Source organism: Hyla sarda, chromosome 9 (genome assembly GCF_029499605.1).
Source record: "Hyla sarda isolate aHylSar1 chromosome 9, aHylSar1.hap1, whole genome shotgun sequence".
NCBI classification, from domain to species: domain Eukaryota; kingdom Metazoa; phylum Chordata; class Amphibia; order Anura; family Hylidae; genus Hyla; species Hyla sarda.
Window position 1 is genome coordinate 12,304,704 of NC_079197.1, and position 14,494 is coordinate 12,319,197.

The 14,494-nt window shown below is 43.9% G+C and overlaps 1 protein-coding gene across 1 annotated transcript in view; it reads left to right on the plus strand.

Annotated features, from left to right (window-relative positions):
- Positions 1 to 6,043, plus strand: part of GDI1 (GDP dissociation inhibitor 1) — a 30,606-nt gene extending 24,563 nt beyond the window's left edge. Inside the window, exons 7-11 of the mRNA XM_056539166.1 lie at positions 898 to 997; positions 1,945 to 2,116; positions 2,228 to 2,372; positions 3,919 to 3,973; positions 4,291 to 6,043. Coding sequence (XP_056395141.1) covers positions 898 to 997; positions 1,945 to 2,116; positions 2,228 to 2,372; positions 3,919 to 3,973; positions 4,291 to 4,443 — 625 coding nt within the window. The 3' untranslated portion in view covers positions 4,444 to 6,043. The remainder of the gene's footprint in view (positions 1 to 897; positions 998 to 1,944; positions 2,117 to 2,227; positions 2,373 to 3,918; positions 3,974 to 4,290) is intronic.
- The last annotated feature ends 8,451 nt before the right edge of the window (positions 6,044 to 14,494 follow it).

Here is a 14,494-nt window from a genome sequence, read left to right on the forward strand (position 1 = left end):
CTCGGGAACTGTCCAGAGTAGAAGCAAATCCCCACAGCAAACCTCTTCTACTCTGTGCAGTTCCCGAGACAAGCAGAGATGTCAGCAGAGAGCACTGTTGCCAGACAGAAAACAACAACTCAACTTCAGCAGCTGATAATTATTGGAAGGATTAAGATTTTTTTTTTAATAGAAGTAATTTACAAATCTGTTTAACTTTCTGGAGCCAGTTGATATAAAAAAATATTTTTTTCCTGGAATACCCCTTTAAGAGGTTAAAGGAATACTCAACCTAAAAAACGAAAATTCAGGTTTATTGAATATTTTAGCAGCCACTATGGACCAAAGGGTTTATTTATCTTTAGTGTGATGCCTAGTAGGCTCCATGACAATAACATGACTCCATGACTGCTATTACACAGGACGATGTGTGGCCGATAATCACCCCATGAAATTGGACCCCAATAGGTCACCGGGCTAAACCAGAGATATTTAGGGGCCGCCATTAAATTGTCATGTAATGTGGGCTGGTATTGTAGTCAGTAGAGATGAGCGAACTTACAGTAAATTCGATTCGTCACAAACTTCTCGGCTCAGCAGTTGATGACTTATCCTGCGTAAATTAGTTCAGCCTTCAGGTGCTCCGGTGGGCTGGAAAAGGTGGATACAGTCCTAGGAAAGAGTCTCCTAGGACTGTATCCACCTTTTCCAGCCCACCGGAGCACCTGAAAGCTGAACTAATTTATGCAGGAAAAGTTATCAACTGCCGAGCCGAGAAGTTCGTGACGAATCGACGAATTTTTACTGTAAGTTCGCTCATCTCTAGTAGTCAGCGTTCACTTATCCTCTTAATAGATATAAATGATATACCTGAATGAAGCTAATGCCGCTCTCTTCCTCTCATCTCCCTCTGTACAGGCTCAGTGCTATCTATGGCGGGACGTACATGTTAAACAAAAGCGTGGATGAGATTGTGATGGAAAAAGGAAAAGTTGTTGGTGTAAAGTCAGAGGGAGAGGTAAGTTCCATGGATACTGGAGGTAGGTGAGCTGTCTGGGCAGGATCTAGGTGCTTTTGCCTTTCCTATGTGGTTTCATATCTGGTCCTTAGCTTTGTATATAAATATATATATATATATATATATATATGTATCTGGGGAGATGTGCCTGTAGGATTCCAGAGCATTGTATGGGTAACATGGTAAGTCATTGTTGCCTTGGACTGTAGTGATTGCACCCAGGGGATAATCTACATCAGTGTTTCCCAACCAGTGTGCCTCCAGCTGTTGCAAAACTACAACTCCCAGCATGCCCGGACAGCCTTTGGCTGTCCGGGCATGCTGGGAGTTGTAGTTTTGCAACAGCTGGAGGCACACTGGTTGGGAAACACTGATCTACATAGAGTTTGTACAGTGTTCTGTGCCCCAGATTCCACTCTTGTCCATGGGCTTGGACTGGCATGGCGGCTTGGTTTCATTTAAAGGGGTATTCCAGGCCAAAACTTTTTATTTATTTATATATATATATATATATATATATATATATATATCAACTGGCTCCGGAAAGATAAACAGATTTGTAAATTACTTCTATTAAAAAATCTTAATCGTTCCAATAGTTATTAGCTTCTGAAGTTGAGTTGCTGTTTTCTGTCTAACTGCTCTCTGATGACTCACGTCCCGGGAGCTGTGCAGTTCCTTTGGACATATTCTCCCATCATGCACAGCTCCCGGGACGTGACATCATCATTGAGCAGTTAGACAGAAAACTTCAGAAGCTAATAACTATTGGAAGGATTAAGATTTTTTAATAGAAGTAATTTACAAATCTGTTTAACTTATCCGGAGCCAGTTGATGTATATATAAAAAAAGGTTTTGCCTGGAATACCCCTTTAAATAAATCATGATGCCAATGCAAGCGTGCACTTATGCTCTTCATATTCTTTTTTTTTTATTCCCTTCTTAGGTTGCACGTTGCAAGCAGCTGATCTGCGACCCCAGCTATATTGCCGACCGAGTGCGTAAGGCCGGTCAGGTGATCCGTGTCATCTGCATCCTGAGCCACCCCATCAAGAACACCAATGATGCCAACTCTTGCCAAATTATCATTCCACAGAACCAGGTCAACAGGAAATCAGGTGATCTAGAATAAGAACCCTGCGGATGTTATGTAACCTGGCATCTGTTATATCCAGGGACTATTTCTGTGTCGTCACTGATCTAAATCCTGCTCATGTCTTCCTGTACAGATATTTACGTCTGCATGATCTCATATGCGCACAACGTGGCCGCACAAGGGAAGTACATTGCTATTGTCAGCACCACGGTGGAGACGACCGAGCCCGAGAAGGAGATTGAGCCGGCGCTAGAGCTCTTGGAGCCTATAGATCAGAAGTAAGGACAGCACAATGCCCTTTAAAGGGGTACTCCGGTGGAAAACTTTTATTTTTTTTTTTTAATCAACTGGTGCCAGAAAGTTAAACAGATTTGTAAATTACTTCTATCAAAAAATCTTAATCCTTCCAGTACTTATTAGCTGCTGAATACTACAGAGGAAATGGTGTTCTTTTTGGAACACAGAGCTCTCTGCTGACATCACGAGCACAGTGCTCTCTGCTGACATTTCTGTCCATTTTAGGAACTGTCCAGAGCAGCATATGTTTGCTATGGGGATTTTCTCCTACTCTGGACAGTTCCTAAAATGGACAGAGATGTCAGCAGAGAGCACTGTGCTCGTGATGTCAGCAGAGAGCTCTGTGTTCCAAAAAGAAAAGAATTTCCTCTGTAGTATTCAACAGCTAATAAGTACCGGAAGGATTAAGAATTTTTTTTTTAATAGAAGTTATTTAGTAATCTGTTTATCTTTCTGGCACCAGTTGATTTAAAAAAAAACACCGGAGTACCCCTTTAATACATTTATAGGAAGACTCAGGGATACTAAATAAACATAGGAGTGGATATATTCATTGAACATTGCCCAAATGTTGTAATTCCTGATAAAATGTGGTACGTAGTGTACTACAAAAAGGGCGAGAAAATGCCTATACAGCATCCCCCTCACCTTTTATAGTACACTACAAACCACATTTTATCAGGAATTACAACATTTGGGTAATTAAAGGGGTACTTTGCCCAAAGACATCTTATCCCCTATCTAAAGAATAGGGGATAAGATGTCTGATCACGGCGGTCCCCCTGCTGGGACCCCCCGCGATATGCAGCACCCAGCATTTTAAATAGTATGTCTATAACACTGGGTTTCCACCGCCGGAGACTTGACCTCACACCGCGCCCCCTCATGGTGTCACATCCCCTCCCATAGACATGAATGGAGGGGGCGTGGCGTGACGTCTCCGGGCGATAAAACCCAGCTTTCTAAATATACTGTCTAGAATGCCGGGTGCTTCATTGAGATCGCAGGAGGTCGCAGCGACAGGAACCCCGCAATCAGACATCTAATCTCCAATTCTTTGGATATCCACACCAAGAGAAACGAGGACCGCAGCACTCCAGGAGTGCTGCGGTCCTCGTTTCTCTTGGTGTGAATATCCATGGGACCCCTGACCCGGGACCTTCTACTGCCTGCACCCACTATTACACCTATGAGAGGTTGTGCTGCTCTTTTCTATTTTTTCCAATTCTTTGGATAGGAAGAAGATGTCTGTGAGTGGAGTACTCCTTTAATTAGTCTACATTCACTTATATTGTCCAAACATTGTGAGAAAGGTCCTAAAGGGACCTTTATAGCTTTTGAGGACTGTTTTGTTCAGTTCCTTGGATTATTCTGGTATTATTGTTCTATAACCTTGAGCGATTCGGTTTGTGAGCCGCACGCACCGTTATCTACTAGAAATCTAAGACAGACCGTGGACCTGTAGGTTTAATGATTGGATTGTTGTTTGTAACGGTGTCTGATGACAATGACATTTTATTGTTTCAGGTTTGTCGCTATCAGCGATCTGTATGAACCAACTGATGATGGCTCAGAAAGTCAGGTACGTGCCTCCTCCTCCTCCTACCAAGGTGTCAGAATCCCATATGAGGGAGTCATTTGCTGCGAAAAAATACCAATTTATTGTGCTGCAAGTCAGCAACAGGACCACTTAGTCTGAATCTCAGGGTTCGCATGTGGCGTATTTGCTGAAGATTTTCTGAATGGAATCGCTGATTTTTAAATGCATTGAAATCAAATATTTTGTGCAACTCGATCTCCTCACATGACCCAGTTGTGCCGACCTCACATGGACATGTAACCTGTGAGATGCCTGTACTACATTGTCTTTACATCTGCGTTCTCCTCTTTCCGCGACAGGTGTTCTGCTCACGTTCTTACGACGCCACCACGCACTTTGAGACCACGTGCAACGACATCAAAGACATCTACAAGAGAATGACTGGAACAGACTTTGATTTCGAGAACATGAAGCGCAAGCAGAATGACGTTTACGGGGAAGAAGACCAGTGAAGGGGGGAGATGTCGGATCGGGGGTGGGTGGGTTATAGCAGTAAGGTACAACCGATAAACAATTAGGGTTTTATGGGCAGTCAGAAGGTTTAGACAAGCATGTTGGGGGAATCATGTCTTGGGATAAAGCTGGAAAAAAAATGGTAAGGTAAGGCCGGGATGTGGGAACAAATAGCTGAAGCTTCCATTTTCCCTTTTTGTCCTCATGATTCCAGGTTAACTTTTTAAGTCTTGGGCTAACACTGTGGTGGAGCTTCAACCTACAGAGTGCTGTCAGGTCCAGTATCTCAGCTAGACATCCGGCCACATAGTCCTTGTCGAAACGTTTACATTGCTAGCACATTACCGCCTGAACATTCCCTCTCTTGCAACCCGAGCAAAAATTGTGTAATGTGTGAGCGTTTCCCGGTCCCATATTTCAATAATTCTGACGACTTTGGCTGCAAAACCGGCCACTGGCATCATAAATGGTGGACGCGGGCTTACAGTCTGCCAGCTTTTCCTGTAGAATTCATATATAGGATCAGGGCATTCGGCCTTATTTCACAGAGGTTAGGCTGATTGTAGGGTTAATGTAGAGCGAGAGATTTCATACGGCACTTCTGTTGGAAATACAAAAGCTCCTTAAATGAGCCCAGCAGCAGTGAGTAGGAGCTGGATTACGTCAGCTGGTGGCGCAGAACGATCATGAGACTCGGTTCTTAATAGAAAATATGTAGAAGAAGAGTGAAGACAGTCGCACTCACCGCTCTGATCAATTCCTTTTTTAGGGTACGTTCACACTGAAGGTTTGGAGAGGAATTTCCTCGAGTAATTCTGCTCACTTATTCCTCTCCAATTCATTCAGCAGTGAAAAACCCCATAGTATGTAATGAAATTTCTGCTCCTCAGTTCACACTGAGGAATTTCCGCTAGCGGAAATCTGTCTCTGAATATCCGTTCCGCATGAAGAATTAACATGTTCTTTCTTCATGCGGAATTTACATCCTAACCCCATAGAAGTCAATGTCAAAATTAGTTTCAGGCCCCCACACTTCCGCGGAAGTTCGGGTGGAAATTGTGCGGATTTTGCTTGGAATTCCCGCAAAAGAAAAAAATGATTTCTGTGCGGAATTCCGCGCGGATTCTGAGCAGATTCTGCGCGGAAAAAGTTCACACTGAGGAATTTCCGCTAGCAGAATTCTGTCTCTGAATTCCGTTCCGCATGAAGAATGAACATGTTCTTTCTTCATGCGGAATTCGAATCCTAACCCCATAGAAGTCATTGTAAAAATTTGTTTCAGGCCCCCACACTTCTGCGGAAGTTCGCGCGGATTTTGGGCAGAATTCCCGCCAAAAAAAAAGTATTTTCTTTAACAATGTCTCCTATGCCGCGCTGAATTCCGCACTGATTTCTGTGAGGAATTTCGTGCAGATTCTGAGCAGATTCCACGCGGAAAAAAACTGTAATTTCTGAGCGGATCTGTTCAGCGCAAATTCCTCGCACATATTTGTCAGTGTGAACATACCCTTAAGGTACGTTCAGACGAGCGGATCCATAGCGTATTTTATGCTGAAATACTGCTGTGTGCTGCCTTTACAGGTGCCTGCTCGGAGCGGCAATACGCCGATACAAACAGACACACTGAAGCGATGTGCGAGTCGCTGCGCATGCGCGGTGTACTCACACACATCGCGGCCGCTCCCCCTGCTCTATGAGCTAGGCCGAGAGCTGCCGCGATGTGCGAGTATACTGCACATGTGTGAGGCAAATCGCACATCGCAGTGTGTCTGCTCATAGCGGCGTATTGCCGCTCCGAGCAGGCACCTGTAAAGGCAGCATACAGCGGTCCTTCAGCGGCGGATCCGCAGCGTAAAATACGCTATGGATCCGCTCTTCTGAACGTACCCTTATTCAGGTAACTTCAGGTACAGTCATGCATGATGCAGGGGCGCGTCACGCGCCCCTGCATCATGCATGACTGTACCTGAAGTTACCTGAATAAAGAAGGAATTGATCAGAGTGGTGAGTGCGCCATTCTTCTTCTACATATTTGATTGCAGGGTTACACTAGGATAGATACAGATATATGGCTGAAGCGTATAACAATGTTTTACCGAGGTTATATCTTAGGCTGATTGTAGGGTTACACTATATACAGATATCATATGGCTGAATTCTCGGGGAGACTAATTTTAATTTAAAGGGGTACTCCGGTGAAAATTTTTTATTTTTTTTTTTAAATCAACTGGTGCCAGAAAGTTAGACAGATTTGTAAATGACTTCTATTAAAAAAAAATCTTAATCTTTCCTGTACTTATTAGCTGCTGAATACTACAGTGGAAATTCTTTTCCGTTTGAAACACAGAGCTCTCTGCTGACATCATGAGCACAGTGCTCTCTGCTGACATCTCTGTCCATTTTAGGAACTGTCCAGAGTGGAAGAAAATCCCCATAGCAAAAACATATGCTACTCTGGACCATTCCTAAAATGGACAGAGATGTCAGCAGAGAGCACTGTGCTCCTGATGTCAGCAGAGAGCTCTGTGTTTCAAAAAGAAAATAATTTCCGCTGTAGTATTCAGCAGCTAATAAGGACAGGAAGGATTAAGATTTTTTTAATAGAAGTCATTTACAAATCTGTTTAACTTTCTGGCACCAGTTGATTTGAAAAAAAAAAAAAAACGTTTTTCACCGGAGTACCCCTTTAAAGATAGATTTTTTATTTATTTTTTTTAAACTCCAGGCAATGACCCTTGATGTCGGTCCGACTGGTAGGATGTAAATTCTCAACACAGAGACTAAAAAAGGTGAACTAACACAGTAGCGTGCCTTCAGGAGGGACTAGAGATGAGCGAACTTACAGTAAATTCGATTCGTCAGGAACTTCTCGGCTCGGCAGTTGATGACTTATCCTGCGTGAATTAGTTCAGCCTTCAGGTGCTCCGGTGGGCTGGAAAAGGTGGATACAGTCCTAGGAAAGAGTCTCGTAGGAATGTATCCACCTTTTCCAGCCCACGGGAGCACCTGAAAGCTGAACTAATTTATGCAGGAAAAGTCATCAACTGCCGAGCCGAGAAGTTCGTGACAAATCGAATTTACTGTAAGTTCGCTCATCTCTAGGAGAGACTCCTACAGAACATTTGGTAGCATAGTAAGTGTGTAGAGCTCCTTTATTGGGATGGACCGTCTCCTTGGCGAGGTCCTGTAGCAAAGTTAGCCATTGTTTTTTTTTTTTGTTTTTTTTTTTTGTTTTTTTTTTTTGTTTTTTTTTTTGCATTTTGTACATTCCAGAGGCCATGTTTGAGCATTCCTCCATAAGATAAGCTTCAGAACGTTATCCGCCCGCACCTTTACTCGGGTGGACCAACACGCAGCGACGCAGGCACAACGCATTTCATATCAAGGTTTTTTTTTTTCATCTAATACACAAGTTGTAGATCCGTCAGAATCCGTCGCTGCTCCTCGTAGCTTTGTGTTGTCCTCCATCTCGAGTGTTTCTCTAACAAGTGGCTTAAAAAGTTACACTACATTTATTATCTTCCTAATTTATTTAACTTATTAGCGAACGGGTCACGAGCCAATGCGGATTTTACAGAAAGCATAGGAGATTTATGGGGAAATTACGGTAACTAAAATTTAAAAAAATTTAAAAAAATCGCTTTTTGGGCTCAAAATGACACAGATGCTCATAGCAACCACTGCTGATTGGTTACTGTGGACACCTTGTGCCCCTTTGGCTATAGCAACCCAACAGAACTTTGTAAAATTCGGAATGGTTGCTATGGACACTTGTGTAAATAAAGGTGCATTAATATTTCCGTCATTTTGGGAAAGATGACTCCGGTCCCTGGTCATGACATTGCTCACCCCATACTAGAGGCAACTAAAACCCTACACTACACTAAAATATCGGAGGAGACCGTGATTGTGACATATTTTTTATTTCATATGTATTTCCTGTCGCTAGTAATGGCAATGCAGAGAATCGGTCCAACCAATTCCATTCCTCGTAGGGGAACATGAACAAGGTGGGATCCATCTTTCTGTAGACCTTAGTAACCAATGGGCTGTCATCTTGAGACATGGACTCTGGTTGCTATGGGCATTCAGAGTCTGACATCAGCTTAAGATATATACTTTGGTTGCTATCGTCAACCAAGTCGTGTATCAGCTTAAAGGGGTACTCCGCCCCCCAGGACATTTTATCCCATATCCAAAGGATCTCCAGCGGCGGGACCCCCGCGATCTTGGCTGCAGCACCTCAGACATCTGATGCACGCAGCGAACTTCGTTGACCGGCGATGCGGAGGCTCGTGACGTCACGGCCATGCCCCCTCAATGCAAGTCTATGGGAGGGGGCGTGACTGCATTGAGGGGGTGTGGCCGTGACATCACAAGCCTCTGGCGCTGCACCCTACACTCTAAACCAGTGATCCTCAACCTGCGGACCTCCAGATGTTGCAAAACTACAACTCCCAGCATGCCCGGACAGCCGTTGGCTGTCCGGGCATGCTGGGAATTGTAGTTTTGCAACATATGGAGGGCCACAGTTTGAAGACCACTGCTCTATACAAACACCGGGTGCAGCAGGGAGATCGTGGTGGTCCCCAGCAGCGGGACCCCTGCGATCAGACATCTTATCCCCTATCCTTTGGATAGGGGATAAGATGTCTAGCAGTGGAGTACCCCTTTAAAGGGGTTATCCAGGAAAAAAAATCTTTTTTTATATATCAACTGGCTCCAGAAAGTTAAACAGATGTGTAAATTACTTCTATTAAAAAATCTTAATCCTTTCAGTACTTATGAGCTTCTGAAGTTAAGGTTGTTCTTTTCTGTCTAAGTCCTTTCTGATGACACGTGTCTCGGGAAACGCCCAGTTTAGAAGCAAATCCCCCATAGCAAACCTCTTCTAAACTGGGCATTTCCCGAGACAGGTGTCATCAGAGAGCACTTAGACAGAAAAGAACAAGCAACCTTTACTTCAGAAGCTCATAAGTACTGAAAGGATTAAGATTTTTTAATAGAAGTAATTTACAAATCTCTTTAACTTTCTGGAGTCAGTTGATATATATAAAAAAAACTTTTTTTTTTCCTGGAATACCCCTTTAAGTTGGGGACTTGTTGCTGTGGGCAACAAGGTCACTTATCCATGGGCCAGTCCCAGTATTTGTCTCTTTGGTCCTATGGGAGGTCTATGGTATTAGTCACCATAAAGAGCATAGGGTTTCTCAGCATAGGTTCCAAATATCCCGTTTATCCAAGGAGTCCATGTTTGCAATCATCAGCAGTTCCTTAGACAATTGTATAATTGATAATCATTTATGGAAACGCGTGGGTAGACGGTAACAAGAAGTAAGAGAAGAGCCTTCCTTATTTCAGTATGGATCTCCTCGCATGGCGGTCATTAGAGATGAACGAACTTACAGTAAATTCGATTCGTCACGAACTTCTCGGCTCGGCAGTTGATGGCTTTTCCTGCATAAATTAGTTCAGCTTTCCGGTGCTCCGGTGGGCTGGAAAAGGTGGATACAGTCCTAGGAGGCTCTTTCCTAGGAATGTATCCACCTTTTCCAGCCCACCGGAGCACCGGAAAGCTGAACTAATTTATGCAGGAAAAGTCAGTCCCACAGGGGTAAACTCTGTCACTTATCTTGTGTTCACTGTAGAGTTTGGATCATGTCTCTTGTAGCGGTCGGCATTGTCCCTTTTCCGGTGTAGAGTATGCACCTTGTCTCCTGTGGTGGTCACCGTAGAATATGGTTCTCGTTTCCGGTGATGGTCACAATACAATATGGATCCCTGTGTCTGGTGGTGGCCATTGTACGTCGTTGGTCACCGCTCTTATATGGTGTCCCCTAGCTCCTCTTATATGTGGTGGCCGCCATGGCATATGAGGTTCATATTTTGTGGTGGCCACCATGTAGACTATGGTCCCTTCTCGTGTGGTGGGCTTCTTCCGGATACAGCTTACTCCACTCTGCTGTCTGTACTATTTCTTTGAACCTTTTTGGTTCTCTTTTTAATCTCTATTTATCGGCTTCTTTGCATTGTCCGCCCCTCTATAAAAATACAGATCTTCTTACTAGTAGATATTATTAATTTACTGTGTTTGACATAAACAATATCAATTAAAAATGTTGTGGAAATTCTGTGTCTTGTGTTTTTTTTTTTGGTCTTGTAGAAAACTTGGTGGCCGTAGACTTTTGGCCAAAACAATGGCTGCCTCTAGAAAGGGTTTCTTATTACTCAACGGTAGGGAGGTCAATTTCTGCTTCCTACATCTCAATGGCAGAAATACTGTGCTGAGGTAAAGGGTAAGGTCCCTCATCTGTAATATATTTACTTCCTGTTATAGGGAAATATGAAGCTGAATATTTGTACTAAACTACTCCCGGCTAGCTCAGTGGGCTGATCGGGACTTCCGCGGCGAAATCGCGGTGTCCAGAACAGCTGGAGCACACAAGGTGGGCCCCTACCTTCCTCCTGGGTGTCTGATCGACAAATGACTGCTCGGTGCCTGAGATCTAGGCATGAGCAGTCAAGCAGCAGAATCATTGATCAATGTTATCCTATGGGATAACCATGATCAATGTAAAAGATCAGTATGTGCAGTGTTATAGCCCCTAGATCATTTAACACCTTCCCTAATAAAAGTTTGAATCACCCCCCTTTTCCCATTTAAAAAAAAAAAACTGTGAAAATAAAAATAAACATATGTGGTATCACCGCAAGCGGAAATGTCCGAATTATAAAAATATATCGTTAATTAAACCGCACGGTCAATGACGGACGCGCAAAAAAATTTCAGAGTCCAAAATAGCGTATTTTTGGGCACTTTTTAGATCATGAAAAAATGAATAAAAAGCGATCAAAAAGTCCAATCAATATAAAAAAATGGTACCGATAAAAACTTCAGATCATTGTGCAGAAAATGAGCCCTCATACCGGCCTGTATGCAAAAAAATCGACATTTTCGTGCATGTTGTTATGATTTTTTTTAGAAGTACGACAAAATCAAACCTGTATAAGGCTGCATTCACACCTCGTTTTTTACATACGGGTGCCGGATCCAGCTGGGGGAGGGGAAAACCGGGCGCTCCTGTAGCCCAGCCGGATCAGCCCGTAAATCCATTTACTTTAATGAGCCGACCGGAGTCAAAACGGTGACTCCGGTCGGCTCAGCTTTGACCCGTATCCGGTTTTGTGACCCGACCTAAAGCCGTAGTACACCGTTTTGACTCCGGTCGGCTCATTAAAGTAAATGGATTTACGGGCTGATCCGGCTGGGGTAGGGGAGCGCCCAGTTTTCCCCTCCCGCAGCCGGATCCGGCACCCGTATGTAAAAAACGAGGTGTGAATGCAGCCTATGTAGGGTATCATTTTAACCGTATGGACCTACAGAATAAAGATAATGTGTCATTTGTACCGAAAAATGTACTGTGTAGAAACGGAAGCCCCCAAAAGTTACAAAATGGTGTTTTTTCTTCAATTTTGTCACACAATGATTTTTTTTTCCCCGTTTTGCCGTAGATTTTTGGGTAAAATGACTGCTGTCATTACAGAGTTGGAGGGGCAAAAAACAAAGCCATCATATTGATTTTTAGGTGCAAAATTTAAAGAATTTTTATTTTTTTTTTACGTAAGGAGGAAAGAACGAAAGAGCAAAAACGGAAACCCCCCGGGTCCTTAAGGGGTTAAAGGGGTACTCCGCTGCCCCATCGTTCAGAACATTTTGTTCCGAATGCTTGGAGCGGGCAGCAGGGGTCACGACGTCACGGCTATATCCCTTGTGACGTCAAGCCACGCCCCCTCAATGCAAGTCTATTGGAGGGGGCGTGGCCGCTGCCACGCCCCCTCCCATAGAATTGCATTAAATGGGCTTGGTGTGACGTAACAAGGGGCAAGGCTGTGATGCACAGAGATCTCTGCTGCACAGAGATCGTGGGGGTCCTGCCGCTGGATAGGGGATAAGATGTCTAGAGGCGGAGTACCCCTTTTAAAGAGTAGACTTGTTCATCCTTTCCTGCCCATCTTCATCTCTAATGACCTCCCGGCAGTGCACACTGAGTAACTCCATGGTTGGGTCATGCAGATGGATATGAATATGGTTACACTTCTTTGTATGTTCTCTATAGAGGTTATCCTCCTTGAACAATCCTTACTTGCTAAAAGGGTCTCTTCATATAAAGCATATCACAAAGTTTTCCACCCACAGCTCCACCACAGGAGAAATTAGGTATTACACTGTCCATTCACATAAATGGATTTTCTGTAAAACAAAGACGGGTCCTACAGACATTCTTTGTAAGCATTTTCCATTTTGGCCAACAGGTAAGGATCCTGAACAGAAGACCCCTCTCTATTAACTCAGACCCCCTAATAGGTTGTTTGAAAATGAGATTTTTTTACCAGAGCGACCAATTAATAAATCAGCAAGTAATTATTTGCTATTATGTATCCAAACCACATCTAGTAGCACATTGGACCTCATTTGGCTTTCACTTACATTAGATGAAGGTCCTGATATAATCCCAGACCTGTCTGTTGGATTATTTTCTGGGTACCAGGGAAGCAAGGAAAACTCGTCATGCTCCTCAAACTAATCCCTGACTATTCAATCCTTGTGAATGGTGCATTGTCATAATGATAGTCAACATCTGCCATAGGGAAACAGACATCTGGATCCATCTGACCAGACCATGTTTCTCTACAGAGATCTGGATCCATCTGACCAGGCCATGTTTCTCTATAGAGATCTGGATCCATCTAACCAGGCCATGTTTCTCTATAGAGATCTGGATCCATCTGACCAGGCCATGTTTCTCTATAGAGATCTGGATCCATCTGACCAGGCCATGTTTCTCTATAGAGATCTGGATCCATCAGACTAGGACTTGTTTCTCTATAGAGATCTGGATCCATCTGATCAGGCCATGTTTCTCTATAGAGATCTGGATCCATCTAACCAGGCCATGTTTCTCTATAGAGATCTGGATCCATCTGACCAGGCCATGTTTCTCTACAGAGATCTGGATCCATCTGACCAGGCCATGTTTCTCTATAGAGATCTGGACCCATCTGACCAGGTCATGTTTCTCCACAGAGATCTGGATCCATCTGACCAGGCCATGTTTCTCTATAGAGATCTGGACCCATCTGACCAGGCCATGTTTCTCTATAGAGATCTGGATCCATCTGACCAGGCCATGTTTCTCTATAGAGATCTGGATCCATCTGACCAGGACATGTTTCTCTATAGAGATCTGGATCCATCTGACCAGGACATGTTTCTCTATAGAGATCTGGATCCATCTGACCAGGCCATGTTTCTCTATAGAGATCTGGATTCATCTGACCAGACCATGTCTCTCTATAGAGATCTGGATCCATCTGACCAGGTCATGTTTCTCTATAGAGATCTGGATCCATCTAACCAGGCCATGTTTCTCTATAGAGATCTGGATTCATCTGACCAGGCCATGTTTCTCCACAGAGATCTGGATCCATCTGACCAGGCCATGTTTCTCTATAGAGATCTGGATCTATCTGACCAGGCCATGTTTCTCCACAGAGATCTGGATCCATCTGACCAGGTCATGTTTCTCCACAAAAACCTGGACCCATCTTAGCAGGCCATGTTTCTCTATAGAGATCTGGATCTATCTGACCAGGCCATGTTTCTCCACAGAGATCTGGATCCATCTGACCAGGCCATGTTTCCCCACAGAGATCTGGATCCATCTGACCAGGCCATGTTTCTACATAGAGATCTGCATCCATCTGACCAGGGCATGTTTCTCTATAGAGATCTGGATCCATCTGACCAGGCCATGTTTCCCCACAGATATCTGGATCCATCTGACCAGGCCATGTTTCTCCAAAGAGATCTGGGTCCATCTGACCAGGCCATGTTTCTCCAAATAGATCTGGATCCATCTGACCAGGCCATGTTTCTCTATAGAGATCTGGATCCATCTGACCAGGCCAAGTTTCTCCACTGAGATCTGGATCCATCTGACGAGGCCATGTTTCTCTATAGAGATCTGGATCCATCTGACCAGGACATGT